This window comes from Thermobia domestica, chromosome 13 (assembly GCF_964235325.1).
Source record: "Thermobia domestica chromosome 13, izTheDome1.hap1.1, whole genome shotgun sequence".
Lineage (NCBI taxonomy): Eukaryota > Metazoa > Arthropoda > Insecta > Zygentoma > Lepismatidae > Thermobia > Thermobia domestica.
In genome coordinates, this window is record NC_137466.1 from 73,269,078 (window position 1) to 73,286,529 (window position 17,452).

Below are 17,452 nucleotides of genomic sequence, written 5' to 3' on the forward strand. Positions count from 1 at the left end.
AGAGTGCCGCCTTTTTCGTATGGTGACTCGTGCCAGTCATCGTCCGATCATACGGAAAGGAAACTTATGGAAAACATCCCCGATAACTAAATGGCGAACCAGAATATTCATTTCAAATAATTTACAGTCGTTTGTAAACTCCATGTGGAGTCTTACGTAGTTGCCACAGTTTCGAACGTTGTCCTTTACGTTAGTTAGAAGATGGTTCTCTGACATCTGTTTTATATTAGCCATAGTATTGGGAAGAAAGTGCAGACACAATGGACGTTAAGACATTGCAACCCTGCAAATACGGTCAAAAGAGGGATGGAGTGAGGAAGCGATGCTGTTGGAAAAATCAGCATGGGAACTTGAAAGAAAAAATGAATTTTTTGAGTTCTACGTCCCACGACTATTCCGGTTAGGCTAATGGAGACGGTGATGATGAGAGATGAGTGAAATGGTGGAATGAAGAAAGTGGGAGGAAACGGGAGAACCCCGAGAAAACCCACGCACACAGTGTTTGTCCACCACAAAGTTCACTTGGCGGGAGCAGGACCCGGGACCCCAAGCACCAGAGGTGAACGCTCTACCACTGAGCTACCACGACCCCAGGGAATTTGAAAGAAATTTGCCGAACTGCATTCCTATTGAGTGAACATACTATACTTATAAACTAATAAATAGTATATAAATTTGGGTGCCCAACAGTTTATGGTGTCATAAACTGAGTAGTCAAATTTATGGTCTATACACGTATAAGAAAATATTTGAAGACAGTTATTGGTTTATTTAATAATGTTTTGTAGATACTACCTGGCTCACTTTCTACACTTTTGATGTTCTTCATTGATTTTAAGTTATTCTCTATTTTTTAATATGGGGTTTGAGGTTAGCAAACAACGTTAAAGAGTTAATGATAAATTTCAATATCTCGTCATTTATGCTGTGTACTGTCATCTTACTAATACCATAATGAAAAGCTTAAAGAGATATATCTTGGTGTTAGTTTCATTTTATAGGTGACATTTCTCGTATAACATCAATTTCCAAATCTTCAAAAAAAATTCGATTTTCTCTAAAACTACGCATGAGAATTTACTCCCAAGTTCTTCATTTTGTTCAGTTCGATGAGATCGGTCGATCAATATATGTTTCATTTTCTGGAACACACCTTCGCGTTCTATTGGGTGGTGAAATTACTAAATCTAGGTCAAGGTTCACGACTCATCGCGATCTCTTTAATACGTAAATTGTGGAATTTATTCCTTTTGGCGGACAGAGGGTGATCCGTGGAATACTCTGACTTCTTAAGTGTGTTCCCCAGTTGAAAAAAAAAAAGTTGAAGAAACGCTAATCTGGGTTATCTGTGTTAGAACTATGTTACATTTGTCGCAAATAAGAATGCACAGTTTTCATAAACGCACACAAATATTTTCCACATAATTCTAAAGTCATTCACTTTCACTGGACATTCGTGAACACCCAATTAACACCTAAACAACATGAATGAGCCTATACAGTAAACTGAGTGTGAAGTACATAGTTGTAAAATATGTTATTTGTCTAGGGGTATACAACCACACTCGGGTTACCTGTGTCTTTGGATGTATGTACATTTAGCACTGTTGTTACTGTCTTTATTCTGTCTTATATGGGCTTTCAGTTAGAAGATAAGTTGCTTTCTTTTCCTTTCTTTACAAAGGAAATGAGAAACTTGTTTTTCAGGTAGGTCTACGTATGTCACTAAGTAAATTAGACCGTGTTATTGCGAGAGAATTACCGTAAAAAGTATCCACATATTATGAAAACATATGTTTACCATTAAATGTGAGTTGTAGTAGTAAATTTACGTTTCAGAAAGGTTTAGTCATTACAACGTAATCAATTATGTAATCAAAATTATTATTTTAGAACGGAATATTGGCAACCGGTGGCTACAGAAGGGTTTTACAGCGCAAGTTGCGACCATGAGATTTGAAAGGGGGCTTAAATATCTTATTCGAACTTTCATTATACCATATTGATGCTTTTAAGAGCGCTGACTGTGAAAGAGAACTTAGTGTGAATAATTTTTTACTATAGTTAATTGCCTTAGCAAATGATGCATTCTCTTTTGATTCAAGGGACAAAAAAGTTGTGTTGGAAAGCGTAAGAGGATATAGATTAATTCTGTTTAAATGGTGTGGGCACAACCCACCAAATGCCGTAGCTTCCTATGTATTTGCATGCAAATCAGTGTGATAACGTGTCTTTTTTTTTTTTGAGGGGAAAGTAATTTTCGCACGCTTTTTTTGAGGGGGAAATGTAAAATTAGGGGGGTGATTGCGACCAAGTGCTTGCTGAGAGGAAAGATGAGCACCTCTGTTATTGGCGTAAACAAAATACCAACTGAATTCATTTTGAATTGATTTTCGACTACATTTGAATTGATTTTCGATTACATTTGAATTGATTTTCAATTAAATTTGAATTGATTTTCGACATTTGAATTAATTTTCTACATTTGAATTGATTTTCAACTACTTTGGATAGTGATTCTATTTGATTTTTTTTAGAAAGTTGTAAAAATCTTAAAGCTGTTGAATGCTTGCGCCATCTTTTTTTTTTTAAGTCCATTTATTTGTATGGAGAACTATTTTCTGTTTTTCTTCACACAAAGTGAAATTTTGATAGTTTGATTTTACTATCTTCTAAAGATTCTTCTTTAAATCTATCTAGGTGGCCCTTATTTCGTGCAAATTACATTTTGTTATATTTAATATTTGATATACGTTTTATAAAAGGGAAAATTGTTTTTTTTTTTTTTTTAATTTCCAAAACAAGAAAACTTTAAAGAATAAACAGATCGAAGATAAGAAAGGTAAGGAAACGTATTAACAAGAAAATGATTGTGGCTTATAAACTCTCTTTTGACTAGCACCAGGGGCATACACACACACACACGCACGCGTGGCATCCACCGGGTATGGACTAGTGGTGGGCACAAAAACCGGTTTTTCAGTTTTTGGTTTTTAGAAAAACCGAAACAGGTTTTTGAAAATTTTCAAAAAACCGGTTTCGGTTTTTCACCGAAACCGGTTTCTGTTTTCTTCAAAAACGGTTCGGTTTTCTCCAAAACCGGTTATCGGTTTTTCACCTGATCCGGTTTCGGTTTTCTTCAAAACCGATACCGGTTTTTTCCCAAAATTTATTCTATTTCTGACCAGAATGGTGTTTAGTTGTTCTCCGGAAACCGAATCTATTTCCACAGAAATAGTTTTATGTGTTTTCGAAAAGTTTTCTCCGAAACCAGTTTCGGTGAAAACCGAACCGGTTTCGGTGAAAACCGAAATGTCGGTTTTCCGGGTTTCGGTTTTTATAGAAACCGGTTTTGCCCATCCCTAGTATGGACTCCCTCAGAGCTTCGTAACTTGATATACATTTGTACAGTTTCTTGGTAAAACTATACCTGACTAAATCTTGATGTTCGTATAAAAGCAATCTAGTTCAATTGTGGATTTAGGTAGAAATACTTAATAACTTATTGTGTTTTCGGATCGAAACCAGTACCGGTTCAATACTACTTAGACGTAGTGTCTTTTAGTATACTTCTCCCCGTACAAATTATGGACTTCTCTCAACAGCAATTTCTGGGTAAGTGCCTGCCTAGCAGCCATACTATGTGGAACTGATAACCCAGTTTTTAGAACCTTGCACTTTCATTGTCACCGAAAGTAACGAAATAACTTGTCTTGTCCATTATTGGGACAAGATGTCCGAGATTGTTTTTATAAAATGTTGGTCACTCGGAAGAGTATATCCGATTAAAATCGTGTAGTTTCATATAACACAGATCATATAATAAAGATACCAATATAAAGCTGGAATCATGATATCGGTGAGCTTTTTGTTTGGCAGTCGGGAGGTTCCCGGCTTCATCCAGATAACCGGTCATCCTGAGGTTTTTCCTTCCTTTTTCTCAGTTCCACCAGGCGAAAGAGGAGAAGATACTTATCCTGGCTTCGGACCGAGTCCATAGTTATCGTTGTTGAGGTTAACTTTTACGATGTAACCTAGAGGAGGGAGAATGAAGGGGGATATATATATATATATATATATATATATATATATATATATATATATATATATATATATATATATATATATATATATATATATATATATATATATAAAGAATAAAATCATAAGTGACCGTCTTTGTGACTTCATCACGCTTAAACCACCAAACCGATCTTTAAAAAAAATTCAATATGGATGAAGTTCGGACCTGGGGTGGTTTTTACCATATCACTTTGACGTCAGACCTTAGGGGCCGGAGAGGAGAGGGGACAGACATATATATAAATATATAAAACCTAATAACTCTTGAACCACCCAACCGATCTCAATCAAATTTTCAACATCCTCGGGTGTTTTTATCATTTCACTTTGACAAGCTAACGTAGAGGAGGGGGAGGGGTGAGATATATGTAAAAAAAATCAAAATAAAAATGACTGTCTTTGTGACTTCATCACTCTTGAATCACCCGACCGATCTCAATCAAATTTTCAACATACATGAGTTTAGGGGCAGGGATTACTTTAGGCTATTCACTTTGACGATGCAGCGTAGGGGCGGGGGAGGGGGGAGAAATTTTAAAAATGATGAAAAATGACCAATATTAGTGTTGAATCCATAGTTTTCGGGATCGATGAGAAAAACAGTGACATTTTTGATGCTGTTCCAATCAAGTTCAGCCCTTAGAAAAAAATATCGTTGGGAAGGGGGAGTGTACAACGTAGGGGACGGAATAAACATTTAAAACTGATCGAAAATGATTAATATTAGTATCGAATCCATAGTTTTAGGAGTAGCTGAGATTAACAGTGATAATTCTGATGCCGTGTGCCGCAGCACGGAATAGGAGGAGGGGAAGCTATATATAATAATGACTGAAAATGACCAATATTAGTGTCTAATCCATAGTTTTCGGGATTATTCAGATGGACAGTGACATTTTCGATCCGATTTAAGTTCAGGATCATCAACATACATGAGTTTAGGGGCAGGAATTACTTTAGACTATTCACTTTGACGATGCAACGTAGGGGAGGGGGAGAGAAATTTAAAAATGATCAAAAATGACCGATGTTAGTGTTGAATCCATAGTTTTCGGGGTCGGTGAGAGAAACAGTGACACTTTTGATGCTGTTTCAATTCAAGTTCAGCCCTGATGCTTGGGAGGGGGAGGGTACAACGTAGGGGAGGAGGATAAACATTAAAAAATGATCGAAAATGACTAATATTAGTGTCGAATCCATAGTTTTAGGAGTAGCTGAGATAACAATGACAATTCTGATGCCGTGTGCCGCAACGCGGAGGAGTTATATATAATAATGACCAAAAATGAACAATATTAGTGTCAAATCCATAGTTTTCGGGATCATTCAGATGAACAGTGACATTTCCGATCCGGTTTAAGTCCAAACTTGGGGGAGGGGGAGAAAGAAATGTATAAAAATGATTGAAAATGACCACTATCAGTGTCGAATTTATAGTTTTCTAGGTCACTTCGATGAATAGTGATACTTTCAATTCCGTTTAATTCAAATTCAAACCCGTAACTTGGGGGAGGGAGAGGAAGATATATTTAAAAATGATCGAAAATGACCGATATTAGTGCTGAATGCGCATTTTTTGGGGTCGCTGAGATGAACGGTGGCACTTCCGATGCCATGGGCGAACATGAGGGAGGGGAAAATATATATTCGAAAGTGACCGATATTAGTGTTGAATCTATAGGTCTTGGGGGTCACCGAGATGAACAGTGTCACTTCTGATGCTCTTTAAATCCCAATTCAGCCCCGCATCTTGGGAAGAGGGAAAAGGAAATACTTAAAACTGAACAAAAATAACCCATATTAGTGTCGAGTCCATAGTTTCCGGAGTCGCTGAGATAACCGTTGACACTTCCGGTACCATGCTGCGCAACATGGAAGAGGAGAAGGGGTAGATATATAAAAATGATCAAAAATGGCCGATATTAGTGTCTGATCCGAAGTTTTAGGGTCGCTGAGATGAAGAGTGACACTTTCGATCCCATTTAAAACCAAATTCAGCCCCGCAGCTTGGGAGAGTGGAGATAATAAAATTAACGAAAATGACCAATATTAGTGTCGAATTCACGGTTTTCGGAGTCTCCGAAATGATCAATGATCTTTGCGATGCCGTTTAAATCGATGCCATTAAAAACGAAAACAGCATATTTCACGGGTACTAAACACATGAGATTCGGAGTTGTGCATTTAAATTTTCATTTCAACCCAGCGAAGCGGGTAATATATGCTAGTACTAAAATAAATAGCAAATATTAATTGAATACAATATAAAATTGTTTTATGTTACCTAATGCAGTAAAGATGTTCTGTATTTTTATCTTATTTGTTAGAAAGGGCCGATGATCTGGAATAGAGGAACCGGATATGTGTATGTGTACATTTTAAACGTTTCTTAAATATGTGAGACTCGTTGCAGGTGTCCCTGTTTTGACAAGATAAAATATTTCCAGCTTACACACCATTTACTGATAAGACTTAAAGTGGATTTCTTTTAGAACAGTATAATGTTTGTTCATGCGCAACAGTAGATAACTTTAGGTGTGCATTTGTACTTTCTGTTGATTAAAGCGATATATATATATATGGGAAGGAAGTATCTGTGGCATAGAATCCAGTGATGCTATAAAGTGTATTGTGGAATAGGCGGGAAAGTGTGCTGAATACAGTAAAATATTAACTAGGGCCTATATATGAAACTACATGAGCTGATGAGCTGATAAATTATTGAGCATTTCCTGTAGGGCTACAATGATTAAATGTGGCATGATTGTAGCTTTCCGGAACTAACCCACAGGAAAATTGCCAAAAGTGAATATTTTTAATTTTTAAGGGGCCTAAAGAGGGGATGAAGAATTTCCCCATGCTATTTAAATGGGCCTTTTTTGAGCTATAATCTCATGTTTTAGGAACTTAGAATTGGAATAGAAACTTAAAGTGCAGTATGCTTGCACGTTTTCATTAGCACTACCTAAGTAAATCAGTAAAAATTTAAAAAAAATAATTTTAGAGTGGTTTTATAGGGAACTGAAAAATCTTTCTCATGTTATTTATATGGGACACCTTTTACACCCCCAAATTATTGAGCACTTTCTGTAGGGCTACAATGATTAAATTTGACATGATTGTAGCTTTTCGGGACAAATCCACAGGAAAATTTCCAAAAGTGAATATTTTTAAATAACTGAGATTACAGCTCATGAAGATCTATATTTGGCCAGACAGCGTTTAGTTGTACGTGATATTATGTTAGCGGCTTAAACAGTTTAGACGATTTCAGGGTCTCAGACTTCAAGTCAGCCGAATTAAATGTTTCCCCATGTTATTTAAATTGACCTTTTTTTGGACTTATAATCTCATATTTTAGGTACTTAGGATTGGAATAAAAACTTGAAATTCGGTATGCTTGTGCGTTTTAGTTAGCTTTACCTAAGTGAAAATTTCTAACCGTAGAGTGGTTTTATGGGGAACTGAAAAATCTTTCCTATGTTATTTATATGGGACGTCTTCTACACCCCAAAATGTTTAGGCACTTCCGGCAGGATTAGAATGATGAAGTTTGGCATGATTGTAGCCTTCCAGGACTAACCGACAGAAAAATTGCCAAAAGTGAATATTTTTAATTTCTTAGGGGTCTAAAGGGAGATGAAGAAATTCCCATGCTATTTAAAATGGGCGTTTTCTTGGGATACAAAATGTTATCTTTTAGGTACTTGAAATAAGAAAAGAAACGATAGAATTACGGGTTCAAGAGTTGCGAGGCCGTAGGCTGAGCAAAGACAATGTGTGGGGGTGAAGCCCCCGGATGGGCAGATTCAGGAAATATGAAGAGCAAGTTCAGGAAATTCACTGTTGATGCAAAAGCCGATAGATAAGAAATGCGAGGCCGTAGGCCGAGCAAACTCCGGGGTCTGGGGCCAAAGGCTAGTCTAAATATATAACCGAATCTATGGAATCATGTTTTGTTTCCTTTGTAGTCAATTTCCGTTTATTGGTTGTTTATAGAAGTTTATAGTGCCTTATCAGCACCGAGGCCATATTAAATATCTACCTATAATTTAAGGTGGACAGCGTAACATATTCAAATTTCAGCAGGGATGAAAAACGAACCGGTTCTAACCTGCTTTTGAACCGGTTCAGACACTAAGAACCCATGCTAAAGAACTAAACTAACTGAGATTACAGCTCATGAAGATCTATATTTGGCCAGACAGCGTTTAGTTGTACGTGATATTATGTTAGCGGCTTAAACAGTTTAGACGATTTCAGGGTCTCAGACTTCAAGTCAACCGAATTAAATTGATTTCAACACAAAAGTAAACTATATACTGACCCATTTTCATCCAATAGCCTTTCTTTTTTTAGTTTTCATTTAGACAGAACTTTTTATTTGTTTGTATGTAGACAGTTTTATCAATCAAGGGGAAAGAAATTCGTATATAATTATTCTAAACTATTACAAGATTCTAATTTTATATCAATGTTTATTTTTGAAATTTCTAAGCTTCATATGTATATAGGGTTTGTTCGGAAAGTAATGCAGTTAAGTTTGTCAAAAGAAAAAAAAAATTTTTTTCGAGACCCTTACAAACGTTTAAAATTCTTCAAAGCACTCCCGTTCACTATCCATACACTTGTGAGCGACTTTTCCATGTACATTACGCATCCTGGAAGGCTTCGACGAGGACATCATCACACCAGTCTTTGTCACTCCAGTTGGGATCGCTTCAGTGGTACCAAAACGGGTTCCTTTCAGGGCGGTCTTGATCATCTGGACGTCCAGAGCGGAGTGGCTGGAAGCGTTGTTGTGCTGAAACATCCATGTAGAGGTGATCTTTCTATCGTATAGTCCAGGTGAACGGTTTTTTTTTTTTTTTTTTTTGGTATCGGTGAGGTATTTGTTTACTTTCGTACAGAACTTCATCGCGTAAATAGTTTTCTCCATTGCACACCGTGACATAAAGCACTGATATTTTTGTTTCCCCCTGCTGAGCCCTTCATACAGAATTAGTCTGAACTCCACGAAACTCGAACACCTCGTACGTATTTTACCATTTCCGACTCTTTTTTTTTTCTTATACAGTAGGCGAAGTATCAAATACATATGCTGAAAAATGTATTTAATATAGTAAATCTAATCTTTAAAAAAAATCTAATTTTGGGGGCATCTGCGGAACTTAATCGGAGCAGTGTTTGGAACCCTACTTTGTAATGCATAACAATATAAATAAAACTGAATATCGCGTAACTAAAAGCCAACAGATATACTAACATCCCTTAGGGCTTGGTAGAAGCTGGTATTTTTTTTTTTTTTTAACTTTCGATAACCTGGAAATGTTTCAACTACTGTGTTTTACCGAAAATAAGGCCAGGTCATATTAATTTTTGCCCAAAAGATACATTACAGATTGTGTTCAGCTTCAGGGGATGTAGGTACGCGAAATTAACCCGAGAAAGCCCATGCTAATTTTACCCTGAAAAGGCCCAAGGGGTGCCTCTGAGACTCCCTACTGCATATACAAGCTATCTGAACTTACCTCGAGCGTTTTTATTTTCTGTTATAAATAGAAAAGGCTAGGCATTACTTTGCTATGAAATAATTTGTCAATGGTAATTTTAAAAAAATGGACAATATCAAATAATTAGAAAAGTTCATATTTCAGTAGGAGCCTGAGAGGCACCCTTGGGTTAAAATAGAAAATGTGGTATTACAAACGTTAAGTGCAGTACATCCGGCAACATTGTGCCTGTCGATCGGAGCGTAACTGTCACTAACGTGCTCTCTGATTGTTTCGATAAACGTACAAAATAAGTTTTGTTTACATTTTTATCGGAGTACTAAGACGATTTTTTTTATTTTAAATGTAACCTTCTAGTAATTGAACATAGAAAACCGTGACGAAACCATTCCCTTCGGTGGCTACACCTGACCCCCAAACATGTAATACAGTAAAACCTGCCTTCAACGGACCCTTTATTAAACGGAAAACTGTCTTAAAGGGAAATATTTCATGGTCCCATGGATTTTGGAGTAAAAGACATGTAAAAGTCCCTTCATTAAGCGGAAACTGTGTTATGCGGACAACGGAAAGCAAAATAAACCTTTAACGGAAAATTCTGAGTTTCAGACTACATCGTTTAGAAAATTTTTAAACATCCTGTGAGAGGGTAAACATATACTGTCTGCGATAAATACTTCGTTTTTTTTTTTTTTTTTGTTAAATCTTTATGGGCAGTGTTGACCTTCGTCAATCACTACTCATATTCAGCTCCCACAATTTTTCGCTAGTCCTACGTAGCATGTCAGCTGTCAGTCTTCTTTGTAGGCGTACTTCTGTTCCGCTTGTGTAGCAACTAGCGACAGCCAACAAAAATGAGGAGAAAACTGACAAAACAACGTTCTGGAAAAAAGGAATTGAGGTAAAACAGAAGTTATATATCTCCATCACGTGTCGTGAAAACAAGGAGGAAAGAGTTCAGAGGACTTTCAAAATTCCAGAGAAAGCTTTTCTGTGTCCTGAAGTATACCGCAGCCAAGTAGTAGCAATGTATGCAAAAAATCCTGCTTGACTATTGAGAAAAATAAAGGAAAGTGTGCACAGCATATTTTGTGTTTATTTTAAGTTTTTTTTTTGGGGGGGGGGGTATTAATCCGTAGAAGGAAAAAGTACTGTAATTGAACAAATTGCGTACATCAATATATTTTCCCATTATGTTCGTTATAAGCATATATATATATTTTAACGGAAAGGTCTATCTCCATTAAGCGGAAACCTGTCTTTAACGGAAATTTTTGCGAGTCCCGCTCGATTCCGCTGAAGACAGGTTTCACTGTATAAATCACATATTTTAAAATTGTCGTCTTTTGGTTTACAAAAAATAGCAACTGTTCTGTTTCCCCTCTCCCTTCCCAACCAGAAATTAAAGCTGGCGTAATGATTGATATAAATAACCTGTTACGAGTGCTGCAACTACTGAAGCTTATATTCTGGGAGATAAACTTATATTACGAGCAATCCGAAATTTATGCTAGGGTTTATTTTCTGGTTAAGTGTTATTTACGGCGAAACACGATATGAAACCATTGTTTTGCAAACTATAGAACTTTTTCGAGTTTCCTGAGAACAAGTATACGAAGATGAAAATACCATAATAAAGCCTTAGTTAAAGAATATGTCTCGTTCATCACTGCTCAGGGGCGACCGAAGGAATTTTTCTAGACGGAGCAATCTCCATGGTTGCTGTATTACATATACATTTTCGTGAGCCAGGGGGTCCCGGCCCCTCTGCCCCCTCTTCGGGCGCCCATGCGAAAAATCGACGTAAACATGTGTATCGCATTGGCTAGTAGTGATTCGCAAGTATTTGAAATCAAATAAGAGTTGATTTTGTCTGTTAAAAGTTGTGGTATTGCAAATTTCAGAATGAAAACTGTCATATCAAATACGGAAATAAAATACTATTCGTGTGTTTGTATTAATTAATTGTTTGAAGCTTAGCGTTCGTTTTGGACATTGAGAGTATGTGATATGGGACCTATTGTTCAAAATCAAATTCGAAACATTACTCGGATTTCTATTCGATGTATCTCCCACCGGAAATTGAACCAGGGATCATACATACAGAAAGCACGGTGTTAAGAACTCAGCTAGAAAAGAGCCTGTGTATTTGCGTATTCAAACTTTGTGTTCAACTGTCGTGTCTTCAGGGACGTATGCAGAAATTTATTTCGGGAGGGGTCTAAAGCGTTTCGGTGGGGTACAAACACAATTTGAGGCTAAATTATATGAAAATTTCTAAAATTGCCCCTAAAAGTAGACTACATTTACAAAAAACTCGGGATTTCGGGGGGAATGGGGTCCGGACCCCCAGAACCCACCCCCTGAGTACGCCCCTGCGTGTCCTACATGTTAAATGAGTGACATTCAACTTGCGGTACGCGAAGATATAGAGGCCATGGTAGCTCAGTAGTATATAGCGCTCATCTCTGATGCGTGGAATCCCTCGTTCGATCCCAGTTCGCGCCAAGTTGGCTTCATGGTGGAAACTCCCTGTTTCCTCCCACTTTCTTCATTCGGCAATTTCATTCATTACCATCATCACTGTCTCCCTTAACCTTAATTGAAATTGCAATTAATTGAAATCTTTCAATTTAACGTCCCATGATTATGTTCTTTAGGCTGAAGAACACGATTCTTAAGGCAAGTGAATAATGATGAAAGAATTGGTGGAATGAGAAAGTGGAAGGAAATGGAAGCACCCCAGAAAAAATCCACGAACACGATGTAGTTCACCACAAACTTACTTGGCCGGCGATCGAAACAGGGACCTCCCTTAGCCTCAAGGCAATTGTGGAGCGTTAAACTTTAAGAAAAAAAATACAGAAAGAACAGCATTTCAGGAATAGAGACAATTTAAAATGAAGATTTGATAAGCAAATTTGAGGGTGTACAAGGTCAAGTGAAAAGTGGGGGAGATTTTTGGGTAATATTAGACTAAGAATCGATTGAAAATTAAGTTTGATAAAGAAACCAATCTGAAATTAAAACTTTTCAACCTCTTGGTTCGTATTTAGAAGGGCAGTGTTTCCGTTTATCAGGTTCCGTTAGTTTCTCAGGTCACATAGTGTTGTTGGAAGATACAGACAACATACCCACATACATACAAAATCAAATTTTAGTTAGAATCTTTGGACATTAAAAAAAAACAAAAAAAAAAAATCCTTAACAACGTAGAAATGAGGCAGCTCAGTGCTCTTCCCTGCTCTGTTTCGTAGTTCGTTTACATTTGGGCAGATTCGTGCATGGAAGGCAGGGATGTTGATGACTTTGCATATGGATTCATCAAGGTGAAACACGTGTGAGGAATTAATACTTCAGTATTTATCACCATTCACTTTCTCTACTTACGTCCGAATGGCAACATTTTATGGCCTTCAGGTTTACGCATTATGTAATACGTTTATGTATACCTTATCAAAAACAGAGCTACTGGAAAGGTGATGGAGGAAAAAAAAAATTGCTGAGTTACCTTGCAAACTGAAGCTGCTCACTTTCTGAGATGAGAGATTTTTCTTGGCACGTTGCCCTATGGTTTTGGTCAGTGCTCACCAGGTGTCTCCCCCTACGATTTTTACCTTCTTTGTATGCATAGCAACTTACTTCACATTCCTGGATCGCATTCTTTTTGTTATCACGTGACCTGTACCGGGCAGCTGCTGTTTCTTCTACGTTACGACGATCCTATCAGAGGGCAATTGCCACACAGCTCTGTGCATGTGGGAGGAGGCCGGCGCCACAAGAAAAAAAGTACTTGTTAAAAAGTCTTTGTTGTAATAATTTTGTGTGTTTTCTCGATCAAGAACATTCGCCAGTATCACAGCACCACCTGTTGCATTCAGAACGTGTTGTGATGCTTGACTTTTAAAAGGAAAAGCAAATCTTGCCAAAACATTTGTTGTTGTTGTTTTGTGTGTTTTGGATATTTGTCGATACTAAAGTTGTTGTGTTACGTCATTGTTTGAATTTAATGTTTCGACCTCTCCTGCATGAGATTCCGTGCTGTGTTAGTCATTTCCTTCAGCTAGCTAAGCAAAGGAAGCAGTCAGTGTGTATGTGAATGTGTCATATTGTGTGTTGTGCTGTGCTCTCCTACACTGAACTGTTTTTACAGTGTTTTTATTTTATCGTTTCTTTTTAAAAAGATTGCTGTTACATACACAGCCTGTGAATGTCTCAGTTTGCCTGGTTGTGGTAGGCAGAAATGACGATGCCTTGCCGCGAGTGTTTCTGTTGGTAGTGCGATTGTAGTATGTTGACGGTAAGAGTGTGAAATGTGATGTGATGTGATAATGTGATTTTTCTAAGAATTGCTAAAGAAGTTTGTGACTCCCAAACAGATTGGGTCATGTAGAGAGGACAAAAACAATCATTCGCAGGGATGAAGTGCTTGGAGCTTGAGGTAACACATACACACTAGTAATTTTATCGTAATGTAAATATCATTCTGTTATTATTGTTCAATAGAGGAGTATCGTTTCCTTTGAATATTTATTGTAACAGACTTAGTGGCGTAAGAGAACTGACAAGTTCTTAGCAGAAACAGTAGTCCTACATCGGAAATAACAGTTCTTCCGGCATTGTATTAACTGATATCATGTTACTGCTGTTAAAATTCAAATAATGAATTATTCAGATATTTGAATGAAGGTTGTTATTATATCATTGAAAATAACAGCACAATATTCGAATAACGGCAGGTTCTCACTCAGCACTAGTCTGTATTTATGTTGTGCACTCGTCTTCGTCTTTATGGACCCTACACAAAGCTCTCTTCTATTTTGGGAATTGATCCACACTGGGCGTATTCGCCCCATGTAAGCAACTTGTCCTGTCTATCTTTTGAATAAATGTTTTTCCCGTAACCTTGATTAAATATATTCATCTTTTATAAATTATTCATTTTTTTGGTAGACATTCTTTATGTTAATCGTCAGTATGGATGTTTAATTTATTAACCTCTTACGATTTCAGTGACTGACTGTGCTATCTGGCTTCAGTTATGATTGATCACCCCCTAATCAGGACTGAAATTTATTTCGAAATCAAATGAAATGAAATATTTAAGTTTTACGTCCCACACTTATTCCGGCTAGTTTAAAGAAGACGATGATGAGAAATGAATGAAAATGATGGAATGAAGAAAGTGGGAGGAAACGGGGAACTCTGAGAAAATGCACGCACACGATATTTGTCCAACACAAAGTTCCCTTGGCGCGAGCTGGGATCGAATCAAGAATCCTATGACCAGAGGTGAACTCTATACCACTGAGCCACCGTGGCGCCAAAATTTATTTCGAGAGGGGTCCAAATAACATCTCTATATCACCTTTAAACTACACTAAACTTACAGAAAAGTCGGAATGCCGGGGAGTCTAGACCGTCAGGTTCATCCCCTGCGTACGTCCCTTCCCCTGGTTAAGCTCATGATATACTAGTAGACATTTACTACTGAACGCATATAATGAGGTAGCGAAGGAGCAAGTAAAGTTAGAACTTATAATCAAAACCTTGTAGTCTATCCCTTTCCAGTACTCAGTGTATAGGAGATATACTACTACGTAAAATGAAATCTTGATCCACTATTCAGGTTTATATATGAGGTAACTGCTCTCCACCAGATATCGAACCTGGGCTCATGGGCAGACAGCATGTATGTTAGCCACTTGGCTACAGAGAGGTACTAAAAATAGGTATGATTTAAGATATATATGGCACCATGGTACTCGTTGTGTATCGTAGCAGTTGATCAAAACAAGAGTGAGATGGAGAGTTTTTTTTTTTTTTTTTTTCATGCGACATGTGGTTCAATGAATAAACTTTACAACTTATTGCTTTCTCACCTATGTAGCTATATTTTTTCGATTTGAAAATGTATTGCTGCCAAGTTGTAGTGAAGATCAAAAGAAATTGTTTGCCCTAAATATTTAGGCGATTTCGCAATAATTTTTAATGTTTGTATGGAGAATACTCGTACGTGGCTCTAAATATGAGTGACTTGTGGACTATTATTGTTAATATTTGTCTTTGTACACGTCATTTTTCATGATTTTGGTCTTCTAAACTTAAGATTCCTATTCAAGGTCATCCCATGGTTGTTTCTTTAGGTTAGAATTCGTTAATTTTCCTGGATAAAATTGTAGGAAATACCCACGGTCGAATAGTTGTGTTACATGAAATAAGAATGTTGCTTGGATTTCATTGTGAACATGCATTCTCGGCCAAGATTCAGTGGAACTTGCCTAAGTTGATCATTCTTTTATAGTTGAGCAACGTGAAGAGTAAAATGTTATGTGACTGCACTTTACATTGTTTCATAGATAGCCAGCCAAACTAGGAAGGTGATTAATGTAATAAGTTTCATGGTACTTCGGTTCTGTTAAAACAGTTTTCAGGTTAATTTTAGATAGATTTCGTGATTTTGCAGCATCGAAATAGTCAAATCAAGAATCTTATTGGTTGATGTGCATACATATTATCACAGAAGAAAAGGACATGTTGCAAGAGTTTCATAATAGTAAGTAGGTATACATTGTGTAAAATTTGTAAATAATGCCCTGAATTATTAATTCCCTTACATATCTTATTGTCTTTCTTGGTGCTGTGGATTTGTTCAAAATTATTGTAGAACATTCAAATAAAGAATATACTGTATTTTTTAGGCGTCCAGCTCATCAACTCGATAAATGAAACGTACTAATTGGTTTCGCAAAGGAATTCACTGCGTAGGAAGTATCCGGAAGTTTCGAAGTTTTAAAGCAGTTCTTTTTAATTGATGCAGCTCATCGTTATTTGCAATATACGTACATGTATCTCAATATGTGCTTATTCATACGTCTTTTACCAATCAAATCTAGAAAGGTGAAAGGAACGTACTAAGTTTGAAGCTCCTTAACTGCCGGTCAAAATTTACTGGTTGGGTCCTAGACACCAGAAAAATAACTGATTTCACCACCCCTATATAATTAATACACTATAAAACTTTCTCACAGACCATTAGTTCCGGTGTATTATCGTACACCGTGTTTGTCCGACAGGACGAATAACTGGTTTCAGTCCTGAGCCAATGGTGGGGGATAGGGTCCTGTGCCATGGGACCAACGTGGCGCAGTGGGAAAGTTCGCTGTCGGGCTCGTCGGCCCAACACGGCAGTCAACGTATAAAGAGGGTTAATTACGACGAAATTAAAATACCGCTGATTTTAACAGAAATTTTGTGATATCTTCAAATAGATACAATATAATCGAAATGTGGAACAATAACTCGCTAGACAATATTATTTTACATGAGATACCTTTATCACGACTCATTTATCTGCTTTCGATTTCCAGCCATTTAGAAGTTCGGCATTTATTTTCGCGTTTATAAATGGCTACAAACGGAGAGCTACTAGGTGACTCGTGATAACGGTATATCACGCAAAATAATATTGTTTAGGGCGATCTTGTTCCACATTTCAATTATCTTTTATCTATTTCAAGATATCAGGTAATTACTGTAAAATTAACGGTATTTTAATTTCGCAGTGATCAGGCCTCTTAAAGATGACTAGTAGCGATTTTGTCGATGCTGATATTGTTTGTTGGAGATAATGATCGTAAGTGTTAACTGCTATTATTGGCAGATGACTTTCCACAATTGAAAATCTTTCATGCACCACGCTCTTCAGGTAACTTGCGTCTTGACGTAATATATATTTAATCGCCATCCATTAACTGCACCTCTTTTACCTGAACAGTACCCCAATATTAGCTTATGTGTAGGCTTGTTTTCTTTTCTTTTTCTTTTTTTTTTTTTTTTTTTAAATATTTTTAACT

At 37.0% G+C, this 17,452-nt stretch overlaps 1 protein-coding gene across 8 annotated transcripts in view; it reads left to right on the forward strand.

The window, feature by feature from the left end:
• The window catches only part of pyd (zonula occludens-like protein polychaetoid), a 640,754-nt gene that overhangs the window by 285,809 nt on the left and 337,493 nt on the right, over positions 1–17,452 (forward strand). The window contains exon 1 of one of the 8 annotated variants that reach the window (XM_081735919.1): positions 13,338–13,385. The exons of 6 other annotated variants lie outside the window; for them this stretch is intronic. In XM_081735919.1, coding sequence (XP_081592045.1) covers positions 13,353–13,385 — 33 coding nt within the window. In that variant the 5' untranslated portion in view covers positions 13,338–13,352. Of the gene's footprint in view, positions 1–13,337; positions 13,386–13,416; positions 14,038–17,452 lie in introns of those variants that run through there. One more of the 8 variants, XM_081735921.1, reaches the window with a different exon arrangement.